General features: G+C 40.5%; 3 protein-coding genes across 4 annotated transcripts; 1 reads left to right on the top strand and 2 right to left on the bottom strand.

Moving 5' to 3' along the window:
• Window positions 1-831: 831 nt before the first annotated feature.
• On the bottom strand, window positions 832-3637 carry LOC135486259 (proteasome subunit beta type-2-like). The gene is made up of 6 exons (XM_064768931.1): window positions 3457-3637; window positions 2961-3083; window positions 2549-2619; window positions 2151-2313; window positions 1779-1828; window positions 832-1499 (listed from the first exon to the last, which is right to left on the bottom strand). The coding sequence occupies exons 1-6, from the start codon at window positions 3545-3547 to the stop codon at window positions 1401-1403; spliced, it is 597 nt and encodes a 198-aa protein (XP_064625001.1). The 5' UTR covers window positions 3548-3637; the 3' UTR covers window positions 832-1400.
• Window positions 3638-3975: 338 nt separating this feature from the next.
• On the top strand, window positions 3976-8008 carry LOC135487289 (peptidyl-prolyl cis-trans isomerase FKBP1A-like). The gene is made up of 5 exons (XM_064770851.1): window positions 3976-4104; window positions 4607-4744; window positions 4937-4959; window positions 5334-5407; window positions 5832-8008. Exons 1-5 carry the CDS (start codon window positions 4056-4058, stop codon window positions 5884-5886), a joined length of 339 nt encoding a protein of 112 aa, XP_064626921.1. The 5' UTR covers window positions 3976-4055; the 3' UTR covers window positions 5887-8008.
• A 612-nt stretch (window positions 8009-8620) lies between these two features.
• LOC135487287 (rapamycin-insensitive companion of mTOR-like) lies at window positions 8621-21558 on the bottom strand. 2 transcript variants are annotated; one of them, XM_064770844.1, is made up of 28 exons: window positions 21472-21558; window positions 21326-21373; window positions 20677-20836; window positions 19950-20272; window positions 19616-19788; window positions 19268-19326; window positions 18938-19088; window positions 18641-18728; window positions 18212-18369; window positions 18005-18085; window positions 17658-17758; window positions 17340-17514; window positions 16832-16933; window positions 16269-16511; window positions 15945-16093; window positions 15579-15705; window positions 15183-15347; window positions 14865-15020; window positions 14369-14490; window positions 14105-14192; window positions 13612-13811; window positions 12192-13370; window positions 11840-11984; window positions 11337-11559; window positions 10881-11021; window positions 10469-10598; window positions 10102-10240; window positions 8621-9851 (listed from the first exon to the last, which is right to left on the bottom strand). In XM_064770844.1, exons 1-28 carry the CDS (start codon window positions 21512-21514, stop codon window positions 9768-9770), a joined length of 4953 nt encoding a protein of 1650 aa, XP_064626914.1. In that variant the 5' UTR covers window positions 21515-21558; the 3' UTR covers window positions 8621-9767. The 2 variants fall into 2 exon arrangements, with proteins under 2 accessions (XP_064626914.1, XP_064626915.1); XM_064770845.1 differs by having other exon boundaries at window positions 10890-11021.
• Between the last annotated feature and the right edge of the window lie 20 nt (window positions 21559-21578).

Raw genomic sequence — 21578 nt, 5'->3', positions numbered from 1 at the left:
TTATCTCACTGGAATGTTCAATTCACTTTATCAAGAGCCCAGCTAATGCAAACCATCCAGCAAATACGCAATATTAGATGATTAAATATTTGTCTCTTTCGAACATATCTAGCTAACCAGAACAAGGTCATAAACTTTGTCTTATCCATGACACTGAAGGTCATTCAGTCTCGATTCAAGGCAAATGGAAAATCTGATGCTGTACTGATGCTTCCGAATGGTAACTATTTATGAACTACCATTTGAAGTGTGTGCCCTTTTTCACAACACCAGCGAGGTGCCTTTTTCAGGAGACGTTGCTGTTCCCTTTTAGGCCCGAGAAAACAAAATGTTGCTGGTGTAAGTTGCTGTACTGATGCTTCCGAATGGTAACTATTTATGAACTACCATTTGAAGTGTGTGCCCTTTTTCACAACACCAGCGAGGTGCCTTTTTCAGGAGACGTTGCTGTTCCCTTTTAGGCCCGAGAAAACAAAATGTTGCTGGTGTAAGTTGTCAAAGGATTTTCCCGCAACAACCAACCAACCAACCGGCCACACCATCCAACAGACTAACTGGGAGGCATCAAATTCGTAACCAGTATCACAAATGAATGATTCACATAAAAATCTGTCACCATCTGGAGGAGACAGTCATGGAGCATGAACAACATCAAGATCAGAACAATCCAAAGCCACATCATCCTGTCCACAGGTAAGCACAATCAGATTCAGAATGGCAGCAGCCACCAATATCATCACAAGACAATGTTGTCACAAACAACACTGTACTACTGGCACCAATGGGTTAAAGGTATTTTTATGGACATGTGAAAAAGCAAAGAACACATCATTTTTACAAAGGGACACTTTATTACAAGATCAGCCAATTTGAATCATGAACATTGATCCCCATTCAACTCCGCCAAATAATCCCCATATGCAAGAAAGGTCAAAACCAGGATATCAGAAGTTCTCCTTCTGTGGAATTGAAAAATGCTTTTTTTAACATTCTGTTTACTAGTCGTGTTCTAAAACACTCGATCACAGCACATGTAATCTGCCATTTTATAGTGTTCTCCCACTATCAAATAGACACCAACACATCTTAGGTGGACAACTCCAGGGAGTCCTGCCTCTTTACTGAAGGAAATATTCCACACAGAAAATATCAAGGTTCCAACGCAGCAAGCAATAGCACATACATGTATTTGAATTCTTCCTTTACTTTTGCCCGTCACTGCTGAGAATGTCACATGTATCATATATCACTTGAGGGCCAAAAGCCAATCGCTGCAAAGGCACTGATGCTCTAAATGAATGGCTCTCAAACAATCTTCTTTTGGGAATACCAGCAGTGCTGGATAGCCACTAGATAACATTGTCAAAAGTTCTGTATGATGTGAAATATATGAACACCTCCTAGTCACTAGCACTCATGCTATCTAATTCATGTATACCATCCTTGTCAATGATTCTGACTGTAAAGCGTGGAAGGTTGATGATGAACCTTTTGCGGATCTGAAAAAATAAAACATAGAGTTCTAACTTTAACATGGTATAAGGACAGTGGATGAGACTTTCTTCCTAGTGTTGGAGGACAGCATTATTGGGCTGGAGCCGCTTTTCATTCTAGGGGCAGAGTCCTCCTATGTCCCACTCTGGTTTGCCGTCGTGAATCAGACAATCAAAGACTAATGAAATAGGGAAATATCAGGGTCTATCTCAAGACGAATTAACTGGGGAAAGTAGAAACAAAATTTCCGAACAGAGAAGATGAAGAAGGTAGAATGAACATACCTCATTCAAACACTGTTGTAATAATTTCACAGCTTCTTCTTTTGAACAATCTGGAAGAAAGAGAATGTATTCAGAACAACTGTAAAATACAAGAATTATCAGCTATCTCGATGGCCTTGTTAAATATACAGTACAAAACTGCCTTCTCGCCAGGCGCCTAGCATTAGAGATATGAGTTTGGAAGTAAAGAGTATCTCATAAGCCAAAAGTTGGCTGGCCCTTTCATTAGGATACACAACATTGTAACCATCAAGGCAGATCTGTTATACTGTTCCCATCCAAGCCAAAGATGCAGCTTCCACCAAATCTGGTGATCGATGACGCATGGCGTCCCTTGAACATGTTGATGAATGGATGAGCAAATCAACCCACCTTCTTTATAATATCGATCCATTATACTGAGAGAGAAGAAAGATCCATAGCCATGGAGAGCAAATGGTGCTTTCACAAGAGAACCGAGGTAGTCCATGAAGAACAACTGTGGACCATCATCAGCGTCATGACCTGCCATCAAAAGATTCACTTGGTATGGAGTCTACAATATAGAAAGGGAATATCAGAATACAATTAAAAGCCCAGTGAGCAGGTCTACAATAAGGAGTAAATCAAATGTCAAACTTCTGAAGATGCTCACCGGTATATATATTAGGTATCATGACTGACCATTAATTTATGTCTGGTAACTATAGTAGACATGTTCAACATTAGCATCTTGAGATAAGCCGGATGACATGCTTGCTGATTGCCTCACCAAAGCCTATCTTACTTACTTGACTCCTGAGATAATCAGCCAGGTTTTTCCTAGTGAAATTAGCAGCAGCGGTAGGTGACAACTGATAGCCTGAAGAAAAGGTCACAAGTTAACAAAAAAACAAGACAAAATAATTTAGAAAGATGAACTCTCAGATATTAACCTTTTCGACAAAGATGAACCAGGGCCCAAATAAAACCAATGCGCTCTCTCAGAACACGTCAGAAGGCCTAAGTAAACTTTGCACAATACCATAGGCCACTGTGACCCCTTTGTTGAGCTGAAAGACTCAGCCCCATTTGTCGATTTTAAATCCACTGCAACAGAACTCACTCTCAGCAGTACAGCTTTCAGGCGTTGTGAGGCAGGCATAACTCAAGTATAAATCATATTTTTTTTGCGAACCACGTCAAGTCCAAGTAAGTACATACCATTTCTCATTTTGTATAACTGGATGTTTTTTGAGATGTACTCTGCAAATTGAACTGTGTCACCAGACTCTCCTGAGACAAGCATGAGTAAATTATCACTCAGTTTGAACATTTTGTCATGATCTGAAATGAAAAAAGTACACTCAACAGTCAACTACTACAACAAGAAACGTGTCAAGTTTGTCCCCAATGTGTGACGCAACCACACATTTTGTACTTTCGATATACTCTGCTGGTCGTGTGCAGTACTGTAGTGTAGGCCTAGCCTAGATAGATGTGTAAGCCTACAGGTACGTCCGTAGAGGCTACTGGAGTATTGACCGTAACACCGTCATCTGTCATTTGTCAGGGTTTCTGCAATCCAGTCCATGCTTTAGTACATTTGCACGAGTCACAGTGTCGTGCAGGTGACTACTGGATGCAGTGCATGAGCTGCGTGCATGTGGCGCCGTGTGTGATTGTTTGGAACGATTTTGACGGTAGACTCAAATAATACCTTGTTTCATCGCAACAATGCTTCGGGCACATACTGTATCAGACGCAACTAACACAAAGTCTTTTCCCGTAATACCAATAAGACATTCCATTGTCAGTAGCGTGTCTGATCTGCACGAAAAAGAAGACAAAAACTATGAAAGTTAAAATGCAAGTCAGGCAGATAACACTGGTTCGGCGTCTTAAATTCTGACAATTTCTATTGGCAGATACTAAATATGCGCCTATTTCGTCTGCCCTATTTGCCACCATCTTGGGCAAAAACAAAAACCGCCCGAAAAACCGATAACATTTGATTGTAGATATTACGCCCCAATATGGATTTAAAAACACATAGCTGATGTCACTAACAAATTATTTTAACTAAATAGTGTACTTAATTTGCAAAGTTATGAGCGTTTTATTCAATTCCCTTTAACTTGTTAGAACTTTTTTCTCTAATAGCAGTTATTTGTCCAAAATATTCATACACGAGAAATCAGGTGTGACAGAGTTAAGTTGCGCTCTTATCACTGCATAGGGAGAGTTCGTATCAAAGAACTAGTCTAGCCGGCATCATTTTCTTCCCTTTCTCTATCATACGCCCTTTAAAAACACAAAATGGATAAGAAACCAGAAGTTAAGGTCGAAACAATCACAAAAGGCGATGGTAATTCCCTTCAAGGCGTAGAAAACTTTAGTGAAAAAATGGACCAGTTGGCCGGGTCGTCCTTGAGATTTGGCAAAAGTAGGGCCGCTAAAGTACCGGCGGGCCGGCATTTTTGTACTCTGGGAATGGATACTGGATATGAGTCTCGTTATTGGCACTTCCATCAATGTAGGCACTGTGGATGGGGTAGAGAGAAGTGGGAAAAACGTCTCATTCACTGACTATGTCCGTTCACGGAAAATTCAAATGGTACATAACATCCATCCATATTACTCTAGTCTAACTCTAAACACCTCTAAATACTAGGCCTAATCTACGGTAGCATGATAAGCATGGTAGGCCTATCTATCCCATCCACATTTCCTGGAATGGAAGTGCCCATGGTGTCTGGTCCGTCACACATACATAGGCTAGGCCTTCTCTGTACTGTAGACACTGTTTAGCCGGCTGCTTTTTTTGCTTGGATAATGTAGTTCAGATTATTCTGTCATTTCTTTGCTAGGCGAGACATTTCCAAAAAACGGTATGACGGTCAAAGTCCATTACACAGGCACACTTACTAATGGGAAGAAGTTTGATTCATCAAGAGATAGAGGGAAGCCATTCGAGTTCATTATTGGAGCAGGAACTGTCATAAAAGGTAAGTGTAAATTTGTGCAAATGTACATGAAGCAGTATGAAGCAGTTGCCATAAAAATTGTGTTAAAAAGACTTTACTGATTTTGTTGAGACAGCAGACTTCAGTGTCAAGGGATCATTCCACAAAGTCTAAGAGTTAACTTGTAGGCCCCCTATACTATACCACACTGATTTGAAATAATTTGATTTTCAGGTTGGGATGATGGTGTTGCTAAGGTGAGTTGATATTTATTTGTCGTCAGTCTTTGAAAGTTAAGTTTCAACACAATTGTAGGGGACCCTTCGTGTTACTAGGTTTCCTTCTGGAACTTATCCTTGAATTCTGTTTGTGACTTTGTCCCTTGTCCTCAAAAGATCTGTTTGTGACAAATTGAAATAGGGTACACAGAATCTTTTTCCATGGAACACAGCAATGATTGTCAGGTTTTTGTTATGTGTCTCCGTGGTATGCTCTCCATTGTAATCGTCTTCTTTGGGAAGGCAGTCAGTAACAACTTATTTCACCATTCAAATTTTGAACATTTTTATTTCTAAAAAATTGCGTTTTTGTTCAGCAGGTTTTAAAATGTTCTCGATTTGTTGTTTTGCAGATGTCAATGGGTGAAAGAGCCAATATAACATGTCCTCCAGAGCTTGCTTATGGTGATGCCGGCCATCCAGGAGTATATCCTTTTCAATGATAAAGATGATATTGTTACTAAAGTTTGGTATTCAGTTGGGCAAGAATAAAGTATTATTACTTAAGTTTAGCAGGGGCCCTATTTGACTGCGTAATCCGGGCTTCTATAGTGGCAGATGGAAGCTGAAATCTTCCTGAGAGGGCTCCTTATTTTTTCCCATATTTATTCATACTGCAAAGTTAGGGGCTATTTTAGATTCAAACCTAGAGTTGACCTTTTAGACTAGCACTATGCACACATTCTATTGATCTGGCTATTACATCAAGGGTTATTAAAGCTATACGAAAATGATCCTTCGGCATGTTGCCATTTAATGTTAGGTAGGTATTGATTAGTAGAGGGCAGCGGAGAGCTTACAATACCTTATTGACTGACAATTTTGACCATTATTGTCCTTGACTACCTTACTATCCCTCCAAAGGCGACGTTGATCTTCGATGTGGAACTCCTTGGCTTGAAATAGTCTCCCAACAAATAATCAGTTCATTAGGAATCTTCTACCAATATAGATGAGACTGAGAGATGCCATTCATCATCACACTCATGGGTCATACAAGATTCACTCTGAGCTACATTTTATTTTGACTTTTGTTTCACATCTTGTTGTTGTATGCAGTCAGATAGCAGCAGATGCAGTGTCATCTCTTGCCTCCTCTAGAAGGGTCATCAAGTCGAGAACTAGCACTGTTTTTTATGCTATCGAGCAACCCCTTTTCTGAACAAGTTGTTGCTGCAACAAACAAAATTAGGCACTGTGTGCCTCTTTTCTTGAGAAAATGTTAACCCTTTCGTTTCCGCACCTGGACTGTACCGGATTCATGCACTGCGTACTGCTGGTCTGCATTGATCTGTACTGGTCAATTTTCCCTCGGTTTTTGGTTAAGTACAGTCCCTTCAAGTTTGAGGTTTTTTACACCTGAAAAAATGAGATGACCGCACTGTATTGTGGTTAATAAGGACATCGCTCCTAACATTAAGTATCGTCAGCTATTTTTTGGTGAAATGTTTCCCAAGCAAGGTTAGGATCCAGACCACTCTCTATATCCCAGGTGTGGACCAGGGGTACTATGAATTTTCCAAACCCTGCGGGACCAAAAGGGTGCATGAAACGTGAAGACTTTTATTCTATGACGATTCAATAGAATTGATTTGCTAGATTGACTGCGAAGAATAAACATTGAATTTGTTTGGACACTGCATCTGCTCTCTAAAGCAAGAAGTATTAGTTCTGTATGCAATGGCATCATCTGTATTGACCAACTTCAGCTTCATGTAGCTGTGGTGTGTTCGCAGTCGGCATCAGTTTCGCATGCAACTTGCATCTATTTTGTATTATCATTATCACTTGGTGTAGAGTCTAGTTCAATTAATGGTCTTGAAAAGCGGTGTGTTTTGTTTTCAGGTTTTGGTTTGCCCACCTGGTTGGCGACTAGCATGTTCATTCCTGAAAACTTGTTGTCTGAATGGTGAAAATTAAAAACAACATAAAATTTCTGTGAGTTCTCTGAAAAGTGGAATCAAAAATTGCTTGAAAAAAAAAAGAAGAAAAGTCATGATGGTTGGCTAAATGTCATGTCATAATTTCTGCAAAGCCAAAGGATTGGCATCATCTTTTGAGAAAAATTGCAATGAATTTCATCACTGCAGTTCAGTGGCCAGTGCATCCCATTGCAGGCAGCTGTGAGCACCATCAGTTACAGACTTGGACCATCTCATTTTTAAGTCGTCTTTGAGTTCAATTTATCCAATTAAAGTCACGTTCGACAGGGTAATAAAGAAGGTAGGCCCTGAGAATTTTTTATGTGTCAAACACATTTATTCATTCTATCATGTAAAATGACTGTAGATCCTGGTGAATACAATAACCGATCACGTATAATGAATTATATCATAGTATCATTGAAAAGAATATAACGTGAAGTATAGTTACTTGTTGTCAATATAGAAATAAGGTTTTGTCTGAAACTGGCCTGAACAAAAACAAGTTTCTCTTTCTGCCGAAGAGTTTTCATGCTCTTTACCAAGAGATTGTTACCAAAAATCCTGTTTGGAGACGTTTGGGAAAAGGACTTCAGTGGCTTTATTTCAGTCTTTGGGGAACTGGTAACAATGTTTTGATGGGGAACAGAGCATTTCATGGCAGGCCTACAGTTAACCTGGCAATTTTACTTCACTTATAATTTGTGACGAGAAGTGTTCGTGAGTTGGAATTCCGTACCATAGTACAACGACAGCAATGGTCCACTCGAGGGAAAAGTTCACTTGAAAACAGAAAAGTATGAAAATGTTCAAGTTAATTGTAGCATGTACTATAATGAACTATACATCAATACTCATCACCATTATAAAATAGAACAAAGAGGAGAATCATCGACTCTGTGATAAGTGTACAAGATCTTCTTGGATGAATGACCATGCATAACACACAATGCACTCTGGAGCGAAACCAGCAATTTCATAATCACTTCAGAAAACAATCTCATTTTCTTGTTCTAGTGTGTGGCGACCATAAATATTGATACGGTGTTGTTCAACAAAATGTCGAAATGTTTATATCCATTGTTGTCACAGTACAATACTAGAATTTGTATTTTTGTTAATTCCGACAATTTTATTGATGAGTGATCATCCTTTGATTCCCTCAGTGTTCCTCCCTTAGAAACATTGAAAAGTCAAAAGATATTTAAACAGCATTATTGTTACTGCAATTTCCTTTAGATTTTTAGGGTCTTTCCCCAAGAAGCACAAACATACTGTGACTAAGTCTAGACCAATTTTCCATTGTTAACCCTCAAGTACGCACAATTTCCATTGGGTTATGTCCGTACCAACTTTTGTCAGCTAGTTGAGTGTTGGCAGCTCCGAGTCAACTCAAGTCGATTTCAGAGAATTTAAGAACAGTTATAATATTTATGGTTTTCATTGGGGTCTGAGGTTTCAAAGGATCGGGACAGAAATGCATGTTCTTGTTGTTATCTAGATAGAGGGAATGCGAACTGTTAAAGGCCAGTAAAAAATGCCAAAGATCATGTCTAATACTGTACGTTGATGACCGTTTGGTTCATATCTAGAAGTGGTAAAGTTTAAAATCAATAAAGTACTCTTTGGATCTTTCAAATTCTGTATCCTTGTTCATTCATTGCTATATATCCCTGGAACAACCAGGCTGTGTCCATGCCTCTGGCTAGGTTGAGAGTCTATCAATGTAACAACCAGACAGTGTCCATGTCTCTGGCTAATGGGCTGAGACCACAGTCCCTCTTTCATTGCTATATATCCCTGGAACAACCAGGCTGTGTCCATGCATCTGGCTAGGTTGAGAGTCCCTCTGTTAATTCTATCAATGTGACAATAAGAGTGTCCATTTCTCTGAATGGAACTGTGACATCACTCCCTCAGTCATTGCTGTCAATCCATAGCCTCTCTTGTTATTATTTCAGAACGTTTAACAACGGCTGTCAAGAAGTTAAACAACACAGTATTGTTTCTTTCACAATCTTCATTCTATTAAAAAGATTGCATAAACCTTATCACATCTTTGCTGTACATCATTAGAGCACATGTACATACATGTAGTCAGAAGATCTACTTACGAAGATCTGGTACACTTATTCACAAGTACGTAAATACAGGACTTCACCAATAGGAGACGAACATTTAAAATTAACATTGAGAAATATCATTTCTTTGACTGCCACTTTATATGAGCACCAGAGGATGCAGTATTATGGGAGAGTTTGGTTCGAAAATTTACAGAATATATTTCACACATCTTGAGCTGTATATTTCATTACATTTTATATGACATGTATTAAGCTTGCATTAAATTTACAGACACCATATTAGAGGCGAGATGTTTCCACTACCCAATACATGTGGACATGGACGCCAAAGGAATATGGTCATTTTGGAATCAAAACTCTCCATTATACAAAGATGTTAAAGGGAGACTAAAGGCAAGGTGGTACGGATGGGTAAAGGGGAAATGGCATGCTGACATTGAGTTTTTAAGGCATGATTAATCCAACAGGAGAATGAAATACGTGCTGGCTTTTTTTCATAAAGACAAAACATGGACCCAACAAGAATCCTGTACTGTGTAGGAGGTCAACAAGTCCTTGGATTTTACAGTGAAAGAGCAAAGAAAACTAAAATTGCAACAAGTCTTTGCATACACAAGTTTGAAAGTCTGCAAATACAACCAAGGCCTACTGATGCAAGACTACATAACTTTCACTTCACTGCAGACGTTTTTATTACTCGAAAATGAGCTGGCAGTCTGTTTGTTGACTAGAATCACAGAATGATCACAATTAAAATGCAAAGACTAGGACAAGAAGATCATCAGCTCTCCGATTCACCGATGCCATCGTCAGGCGTGATGACATCATCAATTATCCCAAGAATCTGACGCGGTTCTTCGTAAAGCTGAAAGCAGAAGATTCATTCACCAAGTTACTGGTATGAGGAAATTGTGGTGAATTTATAATTCAAGTATTACTATCATCATAGAACACCATATCTTCCCATTGTCTCATCCAATGATAGCTGGTACAACCACAAATCAAAGAGACGTTCTCTGGTGTCATAGCAAGCATTGTTTTTATCAACTCAACCACATTTAAACATTGACCCAGTCAAAGTAAAAGCAAACACATTTCACTTGAAATTTACTCACCTCTTCAAAACTCATATCCAAGAAAAGCTCCTGAATGAATCGGCGGGCCGTAAGGCGAAACGTTTGATGGGCAAGGACGTTACTCACTTCTGAGTAAAGACACAAGTCCAGAAATGCTTTCGGAAACTTCTGCTTCAGACTGAAAAAAATGAAAGTGTTATCAAATTTTGTCCAGTCACATAAGTTGAGAATATTCATATACACGTATAATGGCTGAATTGTGCTGTCATCAAATTGTATGAAATTGAAGACAACATGGGTAATACTCAATTTGATAGGACTTGGAGAGCATCATGGCCACGGTGGTCTTGGTTCACACAAGTAATCTTATTTGTACATCCACCCAGCAATATCTCATGGAACTTACATAAGTAAAGCCGTTTCTGCACTTTTCACTCCAACAGCACTGCTGATGTTCACAATAAGCCTCATAACTTCTTTCCTTAACAGTGATCGGCCCGTCGGTGTGTCCTGGGATAAGCAGTGATCTAAGCTTGCTGGAAAGGACAGACACAAGGCACTATAGAATAACAATGTATGACAAATATAAACTACTTATTTGGAGTAAGGCAGTGTTTCATATTGTACCTGTATCCTATTTCCAACCTGCACATATACAGGACAGTCACATGTATCTCACCTAGTTATAACACTCTCATAGAACACAGGATGACACAACATGCATTTGATTCTTGAAGATGAATGTTTTCAGAGAAACCTCTCTTAGATTCTGAGGATATCAAATTCAGAGCATTTCCAATGCTCTACCAGATTCTTACCATAGCTACCTGTACTCCTAATGCTGCCAGGAGTTTCACCCTTTACATCACTGAGCCTGGGACTGGGAATGATCACATCAGTAGCACCCAGCCCAGGGAGGCTGTTGAACTGACCACTAAGAGAATCTGGGCCAGCTTCATCTGCAAATGAAACATACGAAGTGTAAGAGTTTCAGCTTGCCAAACTTGTTGCCCTGCCTGGCTACACTATTAACATCAGTCTAAAACCGGTTTGATTGTACACAGACTAATTTACGTTTGGGCACTTTTCTATCGATCTTCACAACAGATCAAATTCTGCAATCTGGCAGTCCTCCTCAGATTGTGACTTGGGTCAATCTGCCTCCAGTGAATTGTAGATGTTTATATTAGACAATCTCCTGCCTCAGGACCCACACTTTATTGTGACATACATGCGCCTGATAAAAGAACCAAGTCATTTTAAAACATGCTTACCTGTTTCAACTTCGTCCACCTCCAGAACTATTGCTGTCATTCTCGGTTTACGAATCTTGTGACAAGAGAGACAGTTCTTATCTGTATGGTCCAAGAGACTGACGTCGAATATCTCATCATCTGTCGTTCCTGTACACGAGCGACTCTTGGTCTCCCCAGAGGAAGAACTCCTCGCATCCAACTCCACACCAGAACTTGATCGTCGATCTTCACCTTCATTCACCTAACAGAACGTAGACTTTTCATCAATAATTTGCAAGAGTTGTGAATGTAAAAGGTTGAGAGCATGACATCAGTGGATGACTCTTACTGTGGCCAAGGGATTCTAAAAGTTTTGTTTGGTACAGGAAATACTGTCTGCCGAGTGTACAGGCCAGTGAATGGGAAAATTTCAATGCATTTTCAAATATATTCCGAACCTTGAAGTCATTTTGCTCAAAATGGATCTTTCGCGATGAAACTCTTCCAATATCATTGGAATATCTAGATAATCATTAGTTTACCTGAAACATGAGGCCTACATCGACCGGCAGGCATAATCCCGTGTAGTCAACTGGTCCAACAACCTTGGGCTTCTTCTTGAGAACCTTCGACATCTGTCTCTTGAGGTTGGGGAACAAGACATTGGGTTGGCGCTCAGTATCAGGACTGGCAAGAAAAACGACACAGAAAATGAGAGACATAAATGATATAGCCTGAAAGCATACAGCATGCACATATTTCGACAAGTGGTTTGTTTTTCAATGCATTCTATAATCACGATAAAACTGAAGTTGCTTTTAATCCGTACGAGAAGTCCATTACGGCTGAAAAGTCTCATGCCAAGAGTCAACATGGGGGCTAGATGATAATTACCTTGGTATGCTTGGTGCACCACCGACAGTGAAGATCAGGCTCCCACGCTTGGAAGCTGTTCCAGCACCTTCTGAGAAGAGATCAGTCAAGCCAAACTCTGATTCAGGTTCTGAGCTCATAGTCCTCTGTCTTCGTAGAGTCCTGAGAGTTGCATAACCCTGAAGATCAGTCTGTGAACTACTGGGCATCATAGCAGGCGAGTCGTTAAGATGTTTCAAAGGTGACAACTGAGTCAGAGATTTGAATGTTCGTTTCATACTTGGAATCCGTGTCAGATTCACACGTTTACGGTTGACCTCAGAGTGATGGACGACATGTAAAGCGCTGAGGTTGTCATTTGAGCAACTGACATTTCCTGAACTCGGGATGGGAGTCAAGGGAAAGTTTGTATTTGGGTCCGAGTCATACGAACTAACACCACTTGTTGTGTTACAGCTGTTTGAACGACTTTTGAACGTTCCGCTCTCACTGCTATTGCTACGAACTTCACGAAAACTGTTACATTTTGGTTTGAGTAGCACCATTTCTGTTTTAACACTGGACTCAGTCTCAATATTACTAGCACATCTTGTCTTAATTGCATCACTTTTTGACACATGTTTTCCATCCATTTTTTCCTCAGCTGCTTCATGCAGACGGACATACTCCTGGGTATGAGGCTCAGAAGCACTTCGCGGGTGTGATGGAATCATGTCTCCTGAAGAATGTTGCATCTGTGGACCAGGGTAACTCTCAGACTTTTTGTAACTTTGTGAAATCTTTCCCATCACAACAGGATCACTCAGGCCACGATCTCGCTGCAGGGCACTCAACTGGTCATCAGAATCCTCTGCATTGGACGAAGGCTGGAAAGCTGAATCAGTTTCAAACTCAACCACAGATTCCCGACTCTGCTGTTTTTGATAATCCAAAAATGATGTCGCAGGGCTTGAGTTTGGAAGTGAGAAACTTTCTGAGGACGCTAAACTCTGAGCATCGGCTGCATTTTTCTCAATATCAGATTTACTAGAGAAACTGGCAGAAACGTGTAGACGTGAATCACATTCTTGTATCTCTGGGTCATCTATCACAGGCCAGTGGTCATGGCGATTGGTACGAATGGCTTCCCAGCCAAACTCATGAAGCAAGTCGGCACCTTTTCTGGTTGAAGCTATCAATCCCAGGCAGTAGAAGGCTGTCCTGAAGGGAAAAGACTGAGTCAAATCAAGTCAGGCAAACTCAATGCCAATGTTAAATCACTTTAGCTTATGCCATGATTCTCCAAGGGCCAAAACTTACAGAACTTGTTTGTATTGAAAACTAACAGTACATGTAGTACATCACAAATAACACAACCCTATATAAGAAGATGATTCACTCATGGAAACTCATAAAAAGATGGTCCATAAGAGATTGCTCATAAAGTACATGGTACACTCACCCCCGGATTGAAAACACGCCAGATTCCTCACAGAGTTTGATCATTTCGGGTACTATGTTCTCCTCCTCCAGTAGCGCTATTCCCCACTGGGAACTCCCAATATGGCCGACTGCCCACAGCGCAGCCTTCAAGGCAAGGATCTGCTCCTCTGTGCGGATCGCCTGGTATCGAATGCAGTTGAAATACTCCAATAGGTACTCCTGGAAGAGAAACATCATGCTGAACCATGCACGAAAGAAACTAATAACGCAGAAATGCATCACAGCAGTTTTTGGTGAGCAATGACTTTCCTCTACCAATGGAGTTTTGTCCAAACATAGAAGTGTTCATATACTACATCCTGTTCCACCTGGCATTCAATATCAATTCCTTGACTCAATTGACTGATCTACTGTAGTAGGAATTTGGACAGATGTTTAGATCAAAAGGTAACTTGGTCTTGATGTTACCTAATCATATCTAAAGGAGAAACAGACTATAGTAAACCTGTTACCTGTTTCCTAAGTAGTTTGTAGCCTGTCTTGTGCTGCACCAGTTGTCCATACAGATGAACTGGAACATATACATTCTTCCTTCCTCTCCTGTAATGATAAGATGCATTGTGATTGAACACAGAGTCAAATCTTGTAAAATTGTGCCTCGCAGTATAATTTCTGGAACATGAATTCACTGAATGTGGCTTTCTCAAAGCAGTTTCGGTCCAATAGGTATTTATAGACCAACCATAATAGTCAGCACATAACTCCCTTAACCTTACCCAGGCACTGACTTGGTTGATTCCAGCTGATAGGAGTACAACATGACATAGGATTTTTCGTAGGTTGTCATTGACTCATTCAGCTGCTCCTCCACTATCTTCACATAACGCACATTGAAGGACTGAAAGAGGCAAGAGACAATCATTTCTTCATGTCACCAAATATCAACAAGAGACATCTTTAAAATAAGACAATTTTTCGAAAGGGTTTCTTTACAGTTTTGGATTTCATTAGCCGAGCTTTAAGAATGGTATTTGAGAACATCAGAGGACACCAGCGAAACACTAGTTTCAGCACAAATGTCAAGAACACTCAACCTTGCAAGCAGCAACATCATATCTGGCCCTTGGCAAAAGCAGTTTACATTTTAAGCAGACACGCTTCTTAAACTGAGCATTCAAAATACATTTATACTACTTGAAAGTCAAAGAGCGCCCAACAGAAATGAGTTTGATTTCTCAGAATTTTTCGACAAATCTTATTTTCATGACTGACCTTTCTCCATCTCTCTAGTTCCGGTTGGATGTAGTTTGCCTCCATCAGGAACTTGTAACCACTGGCAACAGAGAGAAATCTGGCCAACAGGAGAGCGCCTTTCTCTCCCAAATGTAGCACCGTTGGACGTAACTTGATCAAGGTGTGCAAGTTCACCTAGGATAAATGAAAATATTATAAAACCAATGGCAAAAATGTGGTGAAAGCTGAAATTGGAACTGTACTGGATATGAGCAATCACTTGCAAAAGAACATAAATTCAAACTCCTATCAGATCTATCAGCGAGAAACAGAGTGATGAATAAGACACAACCCTACCTCATCTTCACAAGCTTCATCGATGACATCAAGAGCTTCCATGGCGACAACCTTGCTCTGATCATAGAGTTGGGTAACCAGGAGCTCCATCCCCCAGTGGGTCACAAATGGCACGTCAGCCCGCAGGAGCACCCTCATGAACTTGGCTGTGTACAGACGAGCATTCTGAAATAAGCAAGTACCATCATTGATTAGAGATTCCGTGTCTCATAGCCAAATACTTTCAAGTCATTGCCATTGTCATTATTAGTGACACACCGACATGTTATACCAGCCACTTTCTACAACAGCATAGCTTCCTTCCAAGGGACTCTTGTTTCTTCTCACAATACAATACAAGTGGCCCATACTACCTGTAGACGGATTTTAACATGCCATTGAAAGATTGGAACCAACCTCTGATATGGCCGTGAGGGCTTTGTTGAGGATGATCCTGGCATGACCGTTGTGACTATAGTTGAGACTGGATACGGTCAGTTTGATGTAGATGTCATGGCTCGTCACGGTCATCAGGTCCAGCAAGCTGAAATAAAGCAACAGCGGGGTTTACTAGTTTGTTGAGATGTAGATTGGCAAAGTGATCTTTCAGTTACTGGATACGGGCAAGCACGATTCCAACTTTGTCATTCCTGGCCCTGGAACAGTCATGAGCACCTTCCTTTGGACACGGATTACAGCTGCAAAACTGAGGTCACACAAGTATTATAGAAACATTGTCAACAATACCTGACATCTGTCTTATGCCACTGTTCCTTCACTTACTATTGGAGGACGCCAGTCCTCTCCAGAATGCTTTCTCCTCGTTTGGAATGTGTGAACCGACCAATGATAAGAAAGTAATCCTGACTGAGAGTGTTGAGCAAATTAGAAGGACTAAACAAGGTATCAAGTGGAGCCTTTTCAGTGCGAATCTGCAAAGAGTAATGGAGACAGAATATAGATCACCAATCTCAGCAATGACACAAGGAACAGATCACACTTATTCTTGAAGGTAAACATAGTTTTGACAAAAATTGAGAACCATTTGGAACCTTCAAATCAAAAAGGGTTCAGTGAGAAGAGAATAAGAAATAGGAGTCCACTTACTTGTGCAAGGCAGCCAGCAATGTCACCCAACCATTCCTCTAAGATTCGGTCGCTCTCTGTCTCGTCACACTCAAGAAGGAAATCGACCATTTGGCAGCCGACCATCGTGTATGTTTTGGCACGTTCTGTCTTCTGGTCGATGCATGAATACAACCGATTGCTTGGTTTGAAGAAGAAGACAATTCTCCTGATGAAACGAATATTGTTTTGATCCTCAAGCTTCTTCAGATTATCATCTGGCCACTGTAAAGAAATAGACAATATATGAAAGAGAGACTACAGTTAGAAGCAGGAAAAACCCCACCAACTTCCCCCCCAAGGTAGGCCTATACGTAGATACTCTTCAATGCCATCAAGGCCTGATGGCTGAATTAAGGCCTGGCTGTGATGGCTGATGTAAAGTATGGGCAGGAGTAATCTACTGAAACAACAATTCATGGGAATGCTCTCTATCAGCATTTAGTTCTGATAGAACTGTTCACTCAAGATTCGCCACATCAACCTAATATCATTCGCAGAGAGAAGCAAGCATGCAAACCTCAGAGCTGAACACTAACGCTTACCTTGAGTATAGCACCAATTAGATCCCAATCCCAGTTGAAGTTGTCCTTGGTTGACAGGACCTGGCAGTCTTTTATCACTTGAGCAATGAGATCAGCCGAATCCTGAAACATTAACACAGGCTGATAGTCATAAAAAGTCAATAGACAAAGTCATAGATAACAAAACTGAAAAAAACCCTGAATAACACTCCATATCTACCTTATCAGTGTCAAGGAAGAAACATGATATAGTATAAGTTATCAGAAAGATAAGAAGACCACATCTTTTTCATTACCAACTATCTCTTGGTCAGAAGATAACACATTTTCCACGACCAACTATCTTTGGTCAGATATGACACGGTACAAGCTTACATGTTAGTTGATTTTGATACTTCTGTTTCAAGTTTGGTGATGGGAACCAAAAGATGATCGTTATTATCTCATACCTATTCTTCCAGCACCTGACGGAGTGACTCATAGAAATTTAATTATTTACAGGGAAACTTTAGGTAAATTGGAATCTTACCTTTTGCATATAACAGGTTAGTTTATCTTTGTGAAACTTCATATTTCTGTGGCTGTTTTCCTGTTTGTTACTGGATTGTTCCATGATGTGGTCCAAGTAGAGACTACACGGCACTGGACCACGCTTTTTCACAGAATGCAATTTGTCTAACCATGAGATTGCACGGCTTGCTTGACTGAAAGCAAAGGATTTCAAAATACATTTACAGTTATACTTTTTGCAGTTATACTAACTGAGTCTATCATCACACAGTTGATGCTGTCATCTAGAAAGTTGCAATGTCTCCTACATGATTTTACAGTAATCAGCGATACAGACCTTCTGACTTCAGCCTCGATGCGAAATGATGCTGCGATTGCTATGAGGGATGGTAGACAGTGGCTGAGGTGGACACACTCGTGAGGAATAATCATGTTGGCCTGGAATGAATGCAAGCTGATGATGAATGCAATGGCCAAGAGATGGGCAGTTTTGAAACAGGAGAATTCTAGCAAGTAACAGAACCAATGGAGAAAAGAATCCTATCAGCACCAAACACTTCGTCATACACGTCATAAACATAAGTTTGTCTCGACATCAGAACACACTATGTCTGGTACTGGTAGCATTGCTGAGGGTGTAGCAATGAGCCAGAGATGCAACTAGGAAGTGATAAAACTACTCACCAGGTGGAGCATTTCTCCCAAGAGTATTGTTCCGCGTATTGCTATGTGTTCCTTGCTGGTGGTGATCACTTCAACCAGGGCCTGAAATCAATTGGGAAAGTTCCAAATATTTATTACCCATAAAAAGCAAGTTGAATGAACAACTTCCAAAATCGTCTAGTCACTAGTCAGTCCCAAGCTGGCCATGTGAACTATTTCTTCACTCACCTCTGGTAATCCATTGCTGAGGAAAACCAATAGAAGCAGAGCAAGATGATTCTCGATTAGGTTCATCCTGGTCTTGGACTTGTGTGGCAGGATGTCCTTCCCTTCTCGACTGACAAAGCCCTCAATGAGCTGCCACGAATCATGCAAACTGGTGCAGTCTGAAATATAGTAAAAAAACATTAATCATGTCACACAACACTGTACTATCTGATCAAAACTTTAGTAGATATCAATAAAACATCTTGTCTGTGTTGTCCATCCAGGAACTTGACCAAAGCAGAGTCTGGTACTCAGAACAATCCATTTGAAACTGTCAGAATCACAGAAGGTATTTGACTGACTAAATGATCATCACCCTTTGCCCAACAAGCTCTGAGATACCAGCTGGCCACTGCCAACATCAGAATTATAAGTCTATACCTCACTCACCAATACTCAATAATGCTTCATCAAAGTCAGTTGTCCATTTTGGCACAGGTATATAAAACAAGTCGAAGAAAATATCCATCACACCTTTCTGGAAAAGATACAATTTATTCTGTTACTTTATGAATTGGCCACGGAACTGATACTTGTGCAATGTACCTGAAGAAAACGAATCAGCACAATGTGTAGCTGAGCACACAGAATACTCGTGGGAAGGATTCAACCAACAGGGCTACAACCAACAAATCTGTCTCATTCTGTCCTTATATACTTCATCATTTGATTGTTATCATAACCTACCCTTATCTCCATGTCTGGCAGCCAGAGTGATCCCAGTAGCGACTGAATACTGCTTGAGTTTGGACAGCACAGTTTGACCATTCCTGCCCAGGATTTCAGTGTGGTTATCAAAGCCAATCGACTGGCAAGGAAGCGTTTCTCCCGGTCATCACTGCAAATAGAAACAAAAGTATGCATGTTTTTGTCATTGAATACTGTGATGATAGAAATTATCTTTAACATGTTGGAGGTGTCTGACCGACATGCACGAGAAATGTGATGCATGACAGGTCCAAATATTTCGTGAACAAATCAAACGTCCTTGTGCGATCACTTGAAAGTGAAACCTACCTTCCTGAAGAATCACTTTTGGCCTTGAAGTGACAGTCTGTGAATGGAGCCAGTATTTGCTACAAGAGAACAAATCACAAGAGAACAACTCAGTTCAGTCAGTTCAACACGCTTAGATTCTACCAGTCACTCAGTTCATCAACTCATATTGCATCAGAACCTAAGCTCCTTCCATACTTTTTACTGCCAATAATGAAACTGGCTGATTTGAGTTGATTGGAATGGAGCTCACACACACTACAGTTTACTTTATCATAAATTACACCAATTGCTACCAAAACGCAGAGGGGTCAGATCGAGAGGTTAAATTTACAATATTCTAAATGCAAATCACAGCATCTTACTCACCTCCAAATCTACGCTGTTCCTGACACAATATCTTGTGTAAGGCTGATTGACAAGGTAGAGTATAGACTGCAGGAGGCATTCATTGATTCGTGGTAACTGATGGAAGTACAGTACGTTTCTCATCAGCATCGGTATACCACCCGTCTCTGCCATCAGAATAGGATTATATAAGGCTGAAGGTGGAAGAAAGCTAAATTTAGCCATGGTGTTTTCCAATATGCAACAGCAAAGAGAATGAATGTATTTCAGGATTATAAAGCCTTGGATTTCAATGTGGCCAGCAGATAATCAGGAATAATGACACAATCATAAACAACAAAGGGTATTTACCCACCTAGTTCACACATAGAAGACAGCACAAATCGGAGCATATTATCGCGTTCTTTAGCACCATAGTTTCCAATGGCAACCATTGGGTAGACTAGAGAGGTGGGGCATTTTCCAGGAGCAACCAGCAGTATTTTTCTCACGAGTTTAAAGACATGTAATCTTTCTATTTCATTGTCAAGGCAAGTATCCATCAATCGGGCCAGCAGCACATCAATGTGGATATCCAACATGGAATCCAACGTCGACTCAGTTTGTAAGAAATGGCGGAGGGCACGGAGAGACGCTGCACGCACTTCTTTGGCATCACTAACTAAACTTGCACGCAGACTGAAAAGAAAGGATGAAGCTAAACAATCAACTGCTCATTCAAAATAATAGAAAACTGTCAGTCACATTATGTAAGTTTTTCATGTGGCAAGTGGGTGGGTATAGAACATACATGATACAACAAATGAACTGGCAACACCAAACAGTAAACAACTAGGAAGAATTTGATGATGAAGGAACCCGAGCCCCTGGAGAAAACCCATATCTATGGTATTTCACATTGACTGGCACCTTTCACACTGTCCAATCGGTCTAATTACATGCCAAAACCTGGAAGTGGCCAAATGATGGGTAACATAACCTGAATGGAGTTGATTCTGCAACTGTCAAGTCAACAAAAACTATATAAGCACTGCAGTATACTGTACAATATATGGTACTGGAGAAGAAGCAGATTGACTTACCAACAACAGATTTCTAAAGCTGATAGTCCCCAATTCACATCTGGTCCTACTTTGGCACATAGTTTCACAAAGTTATTCAAGTGTCCTAGGCGCCGAGCCTTTGACACTCCTCTCCTCTTTACAACATCTGTCAGAATGATGCGGAGATTGTCAGAAGGAGCTGCAAGAAGAAGACATTCAGAGAACATTTCAAAATACAACAACAGTCATGAGAGCAGAATGAACTCACTGTAACTAACAGGATTGCACATCACAAACAATGAAAAGCTGAAACTTAAGGCTGGTATTCTAGAAGGGTTTGAACTGAAAAGCCTAAAACTCTTACTACATCACTACATACAAGGCAGAACAAAGTCATGGCCCATACTTTAAGCACACAAGACAGACACAGCACGACAGTCACAACCTTCTCACTCTCAGTGTCAGAAAAGACGTACCCAGTTCCCTACCCTAGGCTAAACTACTCTGCTACTGTCAGTGTCAGTAATCTGGACAGTGAAAAACTTGCAACTCATGAAATGGATTCCGGATCCCTACCACACCAGTTCTATCAAACGAAAATAGCAATGAGCTCTTGACATCATGGAATAGTGACAGTCACAACATGTACACAACTTTGTGTGCAAAATGTATGTGGGGAAACACCTACCGAGGTTGTAATCTATCGGCACCGTTTCCTCCACACTTACGCGGCGGCCTACAATAGAAGATACATGTTTAGGAAGTTGGAGATAAGAACTACAAAATACGGACAATAAACCGGCAATCAAATTAACTATAGGCTTGTTTCATTACTTCTGAAGAGGCTACTTCTTCCGCGATACATCGCGGCCTCCATTCATGCCATTCGCTGTCCACACAGTTTTGGTACTTCAGTTGGTTAGCAGAATTTAGCGAAAATA

The sequence above is a fragment of the Lineus longissimus genome, chromosome 4 (genome assembly GCF_910592395.1).
Source record: "Lineus longissimus chromosome 4, tnLinLong1.2, whole genome shotgun sequence".
Classification (NCBI taxonomy): Eukaryota; Metazoa; Nemertea; class Pilidiophora; order Heteronemertea; family Lineidae; genus Lineus; species Lineus longissimus.
The sequence above is the reverse complement of the archived record's forward strand: the minus strand, read 5'-3'. Positions and strand labels throughout refer to the sequence as shown.

Bases quoted from the DNA above. Each gene is read 5' to 3' on its own strand.
- LOC135486259 (XM_064768931.1), bottom strand. From the start codon at position 3,547: ATGGAATGTCTTATTGGTATTACGGGAAAAGACTTTGTGTTAGTTGCG. The intron at 3,084-3,456 runs GTATTATTTGAG...TTTTCATTTCAG, and splicing joins CATTGTTGCGATGAAACAAG to ATCATGACAAAATGTTCAAA. The intron at 1,500-1,778 runs GTATGTTCATTC...TTATTTTTTCAG, and splicing joins TACAACAGTGTTTGAATGAG to ATCCGCAAAAGGTTCATCAT.
- LOC135487289 (XM_064770851.1), top strand. From the start codon at position 4,056: ATGGATAAGAAACCAGAAGTTAAGGTCGAAACAATCACAAAAGGCGAT. The intron at 4,105-4,606 runs GTAATTCCCTTC...TTTCTTTGCTAG, and splicing joins AACAATCACAAAAGGCGATG to GCGAGACATTTCCAAAAAAC. The intron at 4,960-5,333 runs GTGAGTTGATAT...GTTGTTTTGCAG, and splicing joins GGGATGATGGTGTTGCTAAG to ATGTCAATGGGTGAAAGAGC.
- LOC135487287 (XM_064770844.1), bottom strand. From the start codon at position 21,514: ATGGAGGCCGCGATGTATCGCGGAAGAAGTAGCCTCTTCAGAA. The intron at 18,370-18,640 runs GTGAGTGAGGTA...ACTATATTTCAG, and splicing joins TGAAGCATTATTGAGTATTG to ACTGCACCAGTTTGCATGAT. The intron at 11,985-12,191 runs GTAATTATCATC...TTTTCTTGCCAG, and splicing joins GGTGCACCAAGCATACCAAG to TCCTGATACTGAGCGCCAAC.